Consider the following 12,306-nt stretch of genomic DNA (forward strand, 5'->3'; position numbering starts at 1 on the left):
TTTTGTTGTTGATTATTAGCCGGATTCTTGTGTCCTTAGTTCAGCCGTGAATTCCGTTCCCCGGGTACCTGCTTCAATTCTCCACCAAATATTAAATAAACAACGCAATAATATTCTTTACTTAAATAGACTACAAAAATTTATTTTCCAACATTCTTATAATAAATGGTAATGGTGTATACCGCCGTACTACTATTGTAATGTATAAGAGCTATAATAGATTTCTACTTCTTTGATGCTAATGCAGTTGCTAGACTGTCCAATTCTCGCTTATTTCCACTTTCAGCCAACCAAATCTATAGTAAATAAGATGTAAGATAAGTAAATATGAGTTGTAGTTACATTCAGTAACACAATTCTTGATTGTTTTATAAACTACAGTGATCAATATCATACCTGAAATCTAGTTTCTACCAATGACTGAAATTGTTTACGATGTTCTTTACTGAGATTTGTTTCTTTAATTGATTTCTGCCATTGTTCCAACTTCTTTTCCCTTTGTTTTATGGCTTTTTGATACTTGTTCGGCACGGGTGGTGGTGACTGCAATCATAAAATTTTTTATTACTGGTAGGAATGTTTTATTGCCTGTGAATTCAAGCTGAATGAACCCGATCGAAAAATACCTTCAATTCACCTTCCATGACGAAAGGTATAGCGAAAGAATGAAAATCATTTGCAGGCATTATTTCCCAGACTGGTGGAGAATTTTCATGATGATCAGGACCTGTTAGAAACATTTTAAAAACATCAATGTCAAATAAGCAATGTTCCATAAGGAAAGACAAAAGAAGCCCCTGATCTTATTCAATTTGGTAGAGAAACTAAAAAGTTGCATTTAAATGGACAGGTATTCTACGAGCACGGCAGATTCAAATTTATCTACCCACTACATACCGACACAAAATGGCACATCCCAGTAGTTAGGCGTATAGCTCAGACCAACAGAGTTCATTTGAGTTTCAAGTTGAGGATAAGATGTGTTGTATGGAGCGAGTATAATTGTATCATTTCCACCAAATACCAGAGGACGGTTTGGTGTCAATAGATGGAATGTACAAATCTGACTGTGACTGAAAAGAGAGATTTCATCAGAACATCAAATAAGGTCTCAATATCTAAGTTGATGCGTAATTTACCCAAATCCTAAAATATTCAACATTGATAATGAATAAACGTAAGAGACTTCGAATTCAAGAAATCACAAACCTGGTGGTTATTCTTCTACATGCTGCAATCACTGTAACTTGTTCACAATGGCTTACATGGACGGCACACTCGACAGCACCCAAAACAACTGTTGTATTTCGACACTTTTCAATCGATACAGTTCTATTAAGTAGAAATTGACTACATGTATTATTATGTACAAATATAAAAGATTTCTAATTTTTATGATGAGATGAAACATTACCTCATAGATGAAAGTAGATAAATGAATGATTGATGACAGCGATGTATTTTGACTGTGGCTCCTTCAAGAGTACTCGATGTCTGTAATGGTTTGGAAGTTCAATCGAATTGAACGTAATAGGAAGTTCGAGACAAACACCATGAAATAACATACAATATACTGCTACTTACTCGAGCTATTGTCTGCTTCGAAACTTGAGACATAATTATTAGTTTGTTCCTGTAATGAGATTATCACAAATCCTTCATTTCTAAACCTGTTTTTGTATTCGTGATTACCGATGTTAATAAACGGATGAATTACCCCTCATTTGAATCATCTCTCATCACCAGGTGAGCATTCGTAGCCACTCTTCCTTTTCTGTGGGTGCTTTCTTTCTCATCTATAATAAAACCGGTTAAATATTCATTGAATGACAGAATTTTTAACAAATCCATACAGCCAAATTCAGGCAAATTTGATTCACAATTTCTGTCCTAGATAAGAGAAATCTGTGTCTCGTTCCACAAATGACAAAGGGAAAGTTTCAAGCCTGTTGCAAACGAAAATCAGAAATAGGCAGCATTTACTGTATTTGATATCTAAATTAAACATGGAAAAAAAATAATACCCACCAACTCCAAGAGGCCATGATAAACGCTTCCCTTGAGAAATACAAGATGCGATTCCAAAAGGATTTTGGATGACGTTCGTTTTGATCCATGTAATGAATGTTCGCATGTTAAATGATTGTGAAATCTTTGAAAATCCACTTTTTTGTTGAACTTGTTGAAGAAGCGCAACGTCGCATAGAGAACGGATTGTCCTAGAAAAAACAGCCAAATATTGAGTGAACGATGTAGGATATATTTAAATCATGATTCTTACGAAATCAAACTCGCCTTCCTTTGTCAATAGAGGCATCAAAGATTAATCCTAATGCTTGTATAGCGTCGATAGACAGATTCTGATCCATTATTCCACCTAGCGCATAACTATCTGTAAAGATTAATTTCAATGTTTGCTGCCGGCTTATTTTCTATGTAGCTTTTTGACTTACTCTCTGTACCTACCTGGTTCAACAAGAAGTTCAAGCATTTCTGGTAAATTATGCAAGACAAAATTTGCATGGCTCTGCTCATCGTGATTCTGCAAGAATTTGATAATTTAGATTCATGAAGTTATCAGCATTAGATCAAAACTGTGTATTGACAAAACTGTGTCATTGTACTACCGGTACATACCCTGGCTGATGTTGGAGTAAGTCGACCATCATGACTACCTACATCAGAGGCTGGAGATCTTGGCCGAGAGGCGGAAGGCCACCTATTATACTGTTAAGGTTCCAATGAAGATATTATTTACAATCCACTTGTACCAAATATTATACAGAGGAGAAGTGTTATATGTGAGTGAAAAAATCTATTTCTTAGAGTAGAAATTTACACAGGGTACGTACATTACTCCTAGTATGGTAAATAAACCGGATTAAACAGGTTTTGTTACCCATATATAAAAGGATTCTCATCACCAGAAATCAGCGATGATCGTAGTGAGATTTTATTCAACTGTTGGATGTAGAGAATTAGCACGAAATGAAATAATCCGATGAACGCTTGATTCTTCAGTTGATCTGAAATAAGGTGGATAAAAGCGGGCGGATTTTAGGAAACGTTTATTATATCAGTTATCACGAACATGTCTGAACTAATTCACCTTTTTCAGCTTGAGTTGAACAAGAGCTGAATTTGTTATTCCAAAATAGTCTATTCTCAGCTGCCTCGCTGCTATTTTCAGCGACCATATCGCAAGTAACAAAGAACCTGCAAGAATTACAATTATTCATATCAGCATCAAGCTGACGAGTCTCCGTAACCAATGTTACAGACGAGTAACCAATCTACTCGACTCCACAGACAACTAAACGACCCGAGTAACCCCCAATTTGACTATAACTATGAATTACGTTATGTTAAACCGCATTGGTGTGACTTGACACATCAAATGCGTATCCCGTATTGATATATTTCTATTATCCACTTTTCAAATTGTGAATAGCACGCCTGCTCAGAAAACCCGTTATCGCTGCTTTGCAGCTATATTTCATATCAGCAATTTGTAGGCATCAAAGACATTGATCGTAGAAATGATGTTTATGAACTTACATCCAAGCTAATTCTTCAGATAACTGCAGTTTATTACAGGCAATATGACGCCACACCGTATAACTGAAATAAAATATGCGATAGGAAAGGTGATAGATATGAATGAAAAGAGATTGTGGAAGCATTAAAGATGGATGAAGGTTGGCTGAGCCTATGTTGTACCTGAGTCTTGGAAAGCCATATTTGCCTTTGCCACGCGCGTATCCAACCAACTTTTTGATATTCTGTAAGAAATATGAAATATAAAGAACATAACCATAATTCAGAAATGCAGTCCAGAATTAAAGCAGAAACATGGAAGACAATACAACTGGATAACTGGTCTAGATTCCTCGCTCAGTTAGGCATGACGTGAATTGACGTTTGCTCCGCCGGCCCTTGGGGTAAAAGGCCGAATTTTTGGTCAATTAAATAGTGGTAATTAGACAGTATGTTGTCAGTTTAATATCGTCAGGGTTTTAGCAGTTATTTAGCGACAATTTCTGACGCAGGTTTAACGATGATTCTCTTGAGATGGGGAAATTATTAGACTTGAAAACCTAATTGAATAAATTGAATCAGTCTCCAAAGGAAAAATAGCTACTTGTACTAAGTTTATGCATATTCTAACTCTTAATTCGAAGAAGCTTATAAATCCTGAGTGAGCCTCAAAATATTGTTTGTACCTTTTGGCTTTACGTCGCTTGGATCTTGGTTTTCCGAGACTAACCCTATTGAATTATTCACGACGACGACGACGGGACAGCAATAATATGAAATAATGTGAAGGAGCGGTGTGGCCGAGTGCCGTTAGAGCGTTCGGCTCTAGGAAGCCAGGTCGTGGGTTTTGAACCCCGTACATTGCCATAGTGTCCTCCGGCAAGACACTTATCCTCATTGCCTCTCTCCACCAGGAGTAAATGCAAATGGCCTTAAATGGGTACCTGCTTGCTGGTCTGATAGATGACTCCTGAGCGCCTAGCAGCTGCTCGGATGTTACCTCTCCCCAGGGAGAGATGAGTGATACATGGAATAGAGTTATAGGCTGGGGGTAATAATACCAAGTTTGGAGCGCATTTGAACAGACTCTAGTTATGATACCTGCGCTATATAAATGTCAATTATTATTATCATAAATAATGAAAAGTTTATTCGTCGTTTCTTTTTTTCATACTCACATGAACTGAAAGTCGAGGGTGTGGTAAAATAGGTAGTACACCATTAATGAATGGTTCATTCCTAACCCAAATACTAACTGCTACAGCATCCATACTTCAATAAAAAGCCTTTGACTTTTCGAATGTTGGTTTACAACAGCAGAACTATTTGATAAAATTGTTGAATGCAGCTGTATATAAATGGTTCAAAAAGTGGCTATTCGTACGGTAGACTGGTTACCGGTCACCATTTGAATCGGACAGACAACCAGTCTATTCGTACGGGTCCGTACGAACTTGGAGGATAACTCCAAGGTACGAATAGGCACTTTGTAAATTATTCACCAATGCGTCGACTGGTTCCCATTCATAATCTGAAAAATTTTTTTCTTTTATTTTGATACTGGAGTAAACGGTAAATCGTAACTTAATGTATTAGTAACTCGTAAAACGTAAGTCGTAATACGTAACTCGTATGGCCCTCGAGGAATTCCATAGGTTCGAGTCCTGAATTAAACAATTTGATCTAGCGCTTTTGTATTGCCGAAGTACGAATTGAATCGAAATATACCGTGTTCCTTCATCAAATAGATACTAAAATGTATATACTCAATACATTGATTTTATTTCGCAAAAAACATGATCAATGAATAATTATAGAATAGATTAGGATAAGTAAAACTCATAAATGCGTTCAGTGAACAATATTTATATGCTTTGTATAACTTTGTGTAATGTATAACTAGGTAGCTGCATCTGAACCAATTGCTGGTTCAACTGCATCTGAGCAGTTTGCTGGCTCAACCGCATCTGAGCAGTCTGCTGGTTCAACTGGATCTGAACAGTCCGCTGGCTCAACCGCATCTGAGCAGTCTGCTGGCTCAACTGCATCTGAGCAGTCTGCTGGTTCGACTGGATCTGCACCAACTGTTGTTGACAATTGCTCATTATTGGTTTCTACATGATTTTCACTTTCTTTAACTCCCCTTTCTAGATTTCCATCATGAGACACCTCTGTAGTACTTTCACTTTCTTTTACTTCCATTTGATTAGTCTCAGCAGAGGTCAACTTGTCGTAGTCAGTTACCCGTTCAAAAACAATGATCATCTCGCAGTGAGCAGTGTCCGGAAACAAATCAACAGGAACCGCTTTCACAGGAATAAACGGTGCTCCTTTAACCCGCTTTGAAATCGGACGAGATAGGCTGAAATATATGTTTAGAAATGTTTACACGTCATTGATATAGAAATTTGAATTAAAAATATTCCTAGAGCAATCAAATTTACTTACTCCTCGAAATTCATCATCGCAGAATTAGGACTGCACGATACATACACTAGTTTATTAATCTGAACACACTTTCGAATGGTTTGAATAACTTTCGGATCTGAAATAACGCAAAATATCATTTATAAGACCTCGACTATAAAGGAATGGAATAATAGGAGAATTTTACTCACGTAGTCCAGCTCTGGGTGGATCTACTATAGCTACAATATCGTTAGATCTGAGATTGCGAGTTACATCGAATATACAATCTTCTGCCTTACGACACCAATATTCTACATTTGATACACCTGTTAATAGAAGAGAGATGATACTAAAAATACGTAAAGAGATGTATTTTTGATGATACTAAAACAAGTGGTTTTTATCAAATAGGAAGGACTCCCATTTAAGAAGTCAATACTCACCGTTTTTCTTCGCATTTTCAACTGCGTCTTCAACAGCTTGCTTACACATTTCTATTCCAAACACATTTTTAACATTCTAAAATTACATACATTGTACATGTAGTATACCTAAAGTGGAAGATCAAATGTCATTACGGAGAGAATTTTGAAATTTAGCAACGAAGCCGAGAATATTACCTTTGCCATCGAAAGTCCGATTGTTCCAGTGCCACAACAAATATCTAACAAAGTCGTTTCAGGTGTAATATCACTCCATTCGCCAACAGTTTTATACAGAACCTCAGCAGCAGGTGTATTTACTGAAATGGCAATATAGAGTTTGCATGAGCAATCTTTAATCAATATACCGGTAATCAACTAATGAATTTAACTGTAGAAGGTACCATAACTGACCTTGGAAGAAAGCGTTCGGTGATATTTGGAAAGTCATGTCCAATAATTTTTCGAACATGTGCTGCAATTCAAATTAAACATATTACACCAATGTACTAAATTACACTTTCTCAACAATGGCGTTAAATGAAGATAAATTTTCATTTACCTCTTTTCCAATGATTAGTTCTAATGGAGTGATCATATTTGAACCAGACATCCTGAAATAAACATGAAAAATTGAAAGCTTTTGATTTGTGATATACTGAATAAATATACAATTGTGGAACTACATGCAATGTAATTCTATTTACCTATCCCCATTAGCCTGAAAGTAAAGCGTAGTCATATCTGTATCTTTCCCGGGTCCTTTAGTGAAATAGTGTTTAATGTGATTTTTCACATCATTTATTTGCGACACTGGTAATGTTTGGGGATGGAATTCAACGATGACCATAATATCTCCCAGCTGACTTGTTCTAACCGTCAACATTCTCCAGTGACCGCTACAGTCCTCCGGGTCGAATGCTGGCCACGGTGTTGTAGTTAAATATTCCCTGAATGCCTGAAAGGGACATAGAGTGAAAATAATTTCACATTACATTATATCCCTAAATACTCTTTAGATTATCTTATGAGTGCAATTGATACCTGAGCTGTTTTTATAGCTTTTTCTGGTACATTTCTACAAGGTGATGGATCTCCTACACGACTTGACCCACCCCTGTAACTGCCGTAACGAAAACCAACTGTGTCTGAAAATAAATGGATTTTACGCAGCATGAAATGATTAGAAACAAATACTAAGAAAATCAGACAGAATGTAGATTTACCATTTCCTGCGAGGTCTTTGCCAATTGTGAACTCGTTTTTATTTCGATAACCAACAAGAATAGGCTGAAAAAGTACAAAAAGTTTCCCAAAATTCAACTAAAATCACTTTTAACCGCTGCCGAAAATAGGGAGCTTTACTCACAGACGGTTTAATAGGATCCATAGGACAGCACAGACCATCATAACGTGTCCTACATAATAATGAAATAGATCTTCAGTCTAACAGCAGGTCACTTAACTCCTAAGGTTCTTAATGATTATGAATAACACAAAATATATTGAATCTTTAGTTTTTGCTCTGACCTTTGTTGGTTTAACCAGGGAACTAACTGACGGTTATTCCTGTTAATCAGTCGACCAAACTTCTTCAAAACCTCTTTCATTTCTGCTTCCTTTTTCTAAATGATCAAAACTTATTGAGAACTGGCATTAGAATAAGAATTAAAGATTTGTCTAATAAATAGCCAACCTGCAATTGCTCCTCATACGGCATATCTGACAATGGTGTAACACTAAGCTTCAGCCTACAGAAAATACAGCATCAATTCTAAAATTCTTTACAAATCACAACAAAGTAAGGATTAATAAATAGAGATCAATTATTACTTTTCCTCTGGGGACAAATCATCATTTTTTTGTCGTTTTGCATCTAATTCTCCGTCACCTGTAACAGAAAATCACAAACCGATATATCCTACATAACTTATCTTCTTTGTATTCTAATTTTGTTGTGAACATACCTGTTCTTTCGAGCTTTCTTTTCAGCAATAAGGGGTCAGCCTTAGGATTAGCTTTCTTCACGCTCAGTTTCTGGCCTTTCCACTGATATTCGCCGAGAACATTGAGAGCCTTCGTTCGATGTTCTTCGCACGAAAATGTGACGAACGCGTAGAAATAATTTCCATTGCCTTTGATTAATTTAACCTTCTTCGGGTTCAGCTCCAGAGCCGTCAGCTTTTTTTTCAATTGACCAAAACGAACGTACTTCGGTAGATTATGAATTTCTATTTTGTATATTTCGGAAGTGAAGCCCTCTCGTTCTAAGTAGGAATACTCTGAATGATTCTCTTCTTTAACCGAACTCGCAATTTCTCCATCACCTGTCGCTGCTTCTGTCTTGTCGCTTTCTTCTGCATCAACATCATCAACATTTTCGCTGTTAGATTCAGTTTTTATATCTAAACTTTTAACTTCTGATTGCTCTACTTCATCAGTTGAACGTTCAACGCTATCTTCAGTTTTAACTGTTGGCACCGTTTTTGAATTTTCTGTTTCCATCACTCCCGCACAACGTCTACAAATTAATTTATAACCGTTGATTCTATTCGACCCAAATTTTTTGTTTCAAACCACTATACCAGAAAGTGAAATATCTCAAAAGTTTTTTGTTACGTGTTAACTGCTTTGTCTAGAAGGGCTTTGTTTCATGGAATGTGGCGTTTTGAAGTTCAATGGGCTATAGCCGAAGGGTAGGTAGTCTGAATACCAGTCGTCGTTACCTGTTCCCTACAACTTTGTAGAACGTTTGTAGAACGACGGCTAGATACTAGACTAAAGGGTCGTAGCCTGGTTAAGTAAGTAAGGTATGAATGTCGAATGATGCTGACATGACAGCATATATTGTTGTTGTTGTTGCATTCACCACCCAAAATCAAATTGAGCAATTCAGGTGCACGTATATATCAATATCATTAAAAATCTAGATTAGGTCCTTTTTGTATAATTAGGTCTTAATATTAATAATGAAAAAGAATCATAATTTTGCTAAATTAACAGAAAAATTACCTACAAAAGTAAAAATTGATTTCTTGCACGTTCAAAAGCCAACGACCTTAGGTAAAGTGTGACTCTTCAACCGATCATCCCTAATCTTTGGTTTTTTAGCTCAAATTCATAACTATATTTTTCTGTAACAAAGAAGAGAAATATTAGATATGGTCCAATATTACATTATTAAACCTTAGCAATGCCTAACAAGTTAATTTAAGGATTCTATGGGCTTTTGGACAATTAATCCTAAACCGCCATTTAGCTATTTGCAATTAGCCGCTATCCTAAAAATTCGCTTCCGGTTTTCTAGCGGGAATCTGATTTCTGGATAATTTCCCCTATTTTAATCGACTAACATCCACTAACCAGTGAAATGGCAGATGAAAAGGTGATAAGAACGTTTTAGATGTTAATATGTCAACCTGAAATACATTTAACGAGCTCAGATAGTTACAGTTTTGGCCTTATAATTCGTCTTTGATTTCAGTGATCGACATGAATAAAATTAATCATTCTTCTAAAAAGAAGTCAATTTTTGAACGAATTGCTGTCCTGAACTGATTGATAATCAATATTTGAATCGGTCTGCATCGAACTGATTAAATAATCAGTCGTGTTTATATATTTTTAGCACGATGACACCGCGGCTGTCGACAGTCCAGAAATCCATTTCGACCCAATTGTATCTCTTCCCGTCGTCCCCGTGAAATCGATGGAAGAAGAGGAGGAAGAACTTATTAAATTGTAAGCTATATTTATTAAACAATTCAACTGTTCAAGACATAGCCTTTGATTAACTTAGGCATCTTGGGAATTTCTTTGTAGACGAGCTAAATTGTTTCGATTTCACACTGCCGATAAAGAAACTCCGGGTGAATGGAAAGAACGAGGCGTCGGAGATGTGAAGATTCTCAGACACCGTGAAACGAAATGCTCACGAATTGTAATGAGACGCGACAAAACATTAAAGATATGTGCAAATCATTTAAGTATGTACCTACTTAACTAGAATATTATTTCAATCTTCATGTTTTTGTTTCATTTGTATGTGGCTTTTAATGTATGTTAGAACACTTCAACCGTTTTGGTAAGAACTGACTTAGAAAGTCTTGAGGGTGGTCCTTGATGATATTATTTGTTAGGTTTAAACAACTTAGAAGCTAATGATTAGGGAACTGGTTGGAGCAGAATCGTTGATATTTGAAGAGTTTAAAGGAAGAGCCCATGTGCCGGAAAGCTGAGTACAGAAGCGTTGGAGGTCCTCGCGCGATTGTGACCAGATACTATCAGACATTCTCCAGGCTTTTCGGAAACAGATTGCAGATCTCAGCTGTTTGAAGGCTGTGTTCTACGTTCATGAGTTTCATAAGGTTTTATCGGAACAATAAGTCTTGTCGTATTTTTGCTTTAGTCACTCCGGAAATGAAAATGGTCCCCAGTGCTGGTAGTGATCGGGCTTGGGTATGGAGTACATTAGCAGATTTTGCTGATGAAGAAGCAAAAATCGAAAATTTGGCTATCAGATTTAAAAATGCTGAAAGTAAGTGGTCGTATAAATTGTGAATTTTGAAATGTTCGTTTCTCGGAAAATCGTTCGAGTTTGAAAATGTTGGTCGTCTACTTTCGTCTTGCAGCTGCACAAAAATTCAAAGAAGTATTTATCAAAGCACAAAGCGCTCTTCCTAAGAAAGAATTAAAAGAAAACGGTAAGTAAAGTTTGGTCCGTTTTCATATGATTTTAACTTTGAAATTATAATGAATTTGTTATCGTCAATATCGTAGGTGATGGAAGCGAGAATGATAGCGAGGAGTCTGAAACAACTACAGAATCCACTACTACTGCTACTACTACGGACACTAAAGCTGAAAATAAGGATACTGACACATTGACCGATAAACTAGGAGATATGTCGGTTAAGGACTCAAAATCAGAGGAATGTAATAACACCGAAACCGCAGCGAATGAATCAAAGGAATAAAATCAAAAATCGATTAGTGAATGAATATTATTAACGAGAAGAAATGACGATGATCTATCGAGTTCACGGACCATGACACAATGATATCCTAATTCTCGTTTAGACCGGCTTTAGTCTCTCTGGTCTTTACTAGTAAAAACATTGGTCTGTTTCGAGTGTTTATCCGCAAAACGTTGGTGCTTTTTAAGAAGTAAACTGTGTTATCAATTATTAATACTACAAACCGACTACTGGAATTGTCTGATAACTATTTTATTTGCTGTTCTCTCCACAAGGTGGATGGGATTATCCTTCATAGTGTTGGGAGATCTTAAACGAGTTACTCCTACATGTACTAAGAATGTACACTGGGAGCCAAGTGCTTATGAAATTGCAGATAATTTGTGTAGGGCTAATGAAGTGGGTACCCATGGAAAAAACAAGTAATTGAAGTTACTTAATTAACTGAGTGTAGTTCTGCACGTTTCCTCATTATCTTACAGCACAATGTATTTCTGTTACTCTGCGGATCAGATCGTTTGCAAGCTGGTTCAGAATTTCTACTCCAGCATGTTTCAGATCCCAGTCTTTTGAGAATTTTTTATTTAAGATTTGTGAAAAAAAAGTTTCAGGATGTAATGATACAAATTCAACAGAATTTATAAGAATAAATGGATGAAACTTGTTCTATATCTGCTAGTTATGTGTCCATGAATTTTTAAGGAATATTTATAACGGATGGTTGGTACGGTATTGGTAGAAATGTGGACAATATGAAATTTTTGGCTTGAGATATAAAGAATCACTGAGGAGGATGGCATAAATTTTTCGAAGTAATACCGCGTGGAATAGACCAGACTAGATCAGGATTAAGATGGTTATACAATGGATTTACTGCAGTAGTAGTACAGTTAACCTTGTGTAAGTTGGATCTTTGGACCAAGAAAAATCCTCTGACTCCGATTTCCAGCGAACTACAATTC

The 12,306-nt window shown here is 36.4% G+C and overlaps 3 protein-coding genes across 4 annotated transcripts; 1 reads left to right on the top strand and 2 right to left on the bottom strand.

Annotated features, from left to right (window-relative positions):
• Positions 1–124: 124 nt before the first annotated feature.
• On the bottom strand, positions 125–4,861 carry LOC141898239 (TBCC domain-containing protein 1-like). Its single transcript, XM_074784066.1, has 17 exons — positions 4,716–4,861; positions 3,721–3,782; positions 3,559–3,621; positions 3,110–3,216; positions 2,900–3,026; positions 2,638–2,719; positions 2,467–2,542; positions 2,296–2,392; positions 2,029–2,219; positions 1,718–1,796; positions 1,585–1,633; positions 1,415–1,494; positions 1,210–1,332; positions 898–1,073; positions 627–727; positions 397–543; positions 125–296 (listed from the first exon to the last, which is right to left on the bottom strand). Exons 1-17 carry the CDS (start codon positions 4,806–4,808, stop codon positions 225–227), a joined length of 1,725 nt encoding a protein of 574 aa, XP_074640167.1. The 5' UTR covers positions 4,809–4,861; the 3' UTR covers positions 125–224.
• Positions 4,862–5,300: 439 nt separating this feature from the next.
• Positions 5,301–9,412, bottom strand: LOC141898861 (tRNA (uracil-5-)-methyltransferase homolog A-like). 2 transcript variants are annotated; one of them, XM_074785000.1, is made up of 16 exons: positions 9,385–9,412; positions 8,336–8,889; positions 8,202–8,259; positions 8,065–8,119; positions 7,899–7,993; positions 7,738–7,786; positions 7,595–7,658; positions 7,413–7,516; positions 7,076–7,326; positions 6,931–6,982; positions 6,783–6,843; positions 6,567–6,688; positions 6,390–6,465; positions 6,156–6,272; positions 5,986–6,082; positions 5,301–5,899 (listed from the first exon to the last, which is right to left on the bottom strand). In XM_074785000.1, exons 2-16 carry the CDS (start codon positions 8,871–8,873, stop codon positions 5,437–5,439), a joined length of 2,202 nt encoding a protein of 733 aa, XP_074641101.1. In that variant the 5' UTR covers positions 8,874–8,889; positions 9,385–9,412; the 3' UTR covers positions 5,301–5,436. The 2 variants fall into 2 exon arrangements, with proteins under 2 accessions (XP_074641101.1, XP_074641102.1); XM_074785001.1 differs by having other exon boundaries at positions 9,381–9,404.
• Positions 9,413–9,636: 224 nt separating this feature from the next.
• Positions 9,637–12,015, top strand: LOC141898823 (ran-specific GTPase-activating protein-like). The gene is made up of 6 exons (XM_074784939.1): positions 9,637–9,753; positions 9,997–10,109; positions 10,191–10,354; positions 10,777–10,905; positions 11,000–11,071; positions 11,148–12,015. The coding sequence occupies exons 1-6, from the start codon at positions 9,739–9,741 to the stop codon at positions 11,342–11,344; spliced, it is 690 nt and encodes a 229-aa protein (XP_074641040.1). The 5' UTR covers positions 9,637–9,738; the 3' UTR covers positions 11,345–12,015.
• Positions 12,016–12,306: the final 291 nt, after the last annotated feature.

The sequence above is a fragment of the Tubulanus polymorphus genome, chromosome 2, assembly GCF_964204645.1.
Source record: "Tubulanus polymorphus chromosome 2, tnTubPoly1.2, whole genome shotgun sequence".
Classification (NCBI taxonomy): domain Eukaryota; kingdom Metazoa; phylum Nemertea; class Palaeonemertea; order Tubulaniformes; family Tubulanidae; genus Tubulanus; species Tubulanus polymorphus.

Bases quoted from the DNA above. Each gene is read 5' to 3' on its own strand.
- LOC141898861 (XM_074785000.1), bottom strand. From the start codon at position 8,873: ATGGAAACAGAAAATTCAAAAACGGTGCCAACAGTTAAAACTGAAGAT. The intron at 8,120-8,201 runs GTAATAATTGAT...TATTTTCTGTAG, and splicing joins GATTTGTCCCCAGAGGAAAA to GCTGAAGCTTAGTGTTACAC. The intron at 7,994-8,064 runs GTTGGCTATTTA...TTGATCATTTAG, and splicing joins CGTATGAGGAGCAATTGCAG to AAAAAGGAAGCAGAAATGAA.
- LOC141898823 (XM_074784939.1), top strand. The intron at 10,110-10,190 runs GTAAGCTATATT...ATTTCTTTGTAG, and splicing joins GAGGAAGAACTTATTAAATT to ACGAGCTAAATTGTTTCGAT. The intron at 10,906-10,999 runs GTAAGTGGTCGT...TTCGTCTTGCAG, and splicing joins CAGATTTAAAAATGCTGAAA to CTGCACAAAAATTCAAAGAA.
- LOC141898239 (XM_074784066.1), bottom strand. From the start codon at position 4,808: ATGGATGCTGTAGCAGTTAGTATTTGGGTTAGGAATGAACCATTCATT. The intron at 3,622-3,720 runs GTACAACATAGG...ATTTTATTTCAG, and splicing joins TATGGCTTTCCAAGACTCAG to TTATACGGTGTGGCGTCATA. The intron at 1,074-1,209 runs GTTTGTGATTTC...CTCTCTTTTCAG, and splicing joins TGTAGAAGAATAACCACCAG to TCACAGTCAGATTTGTACAT.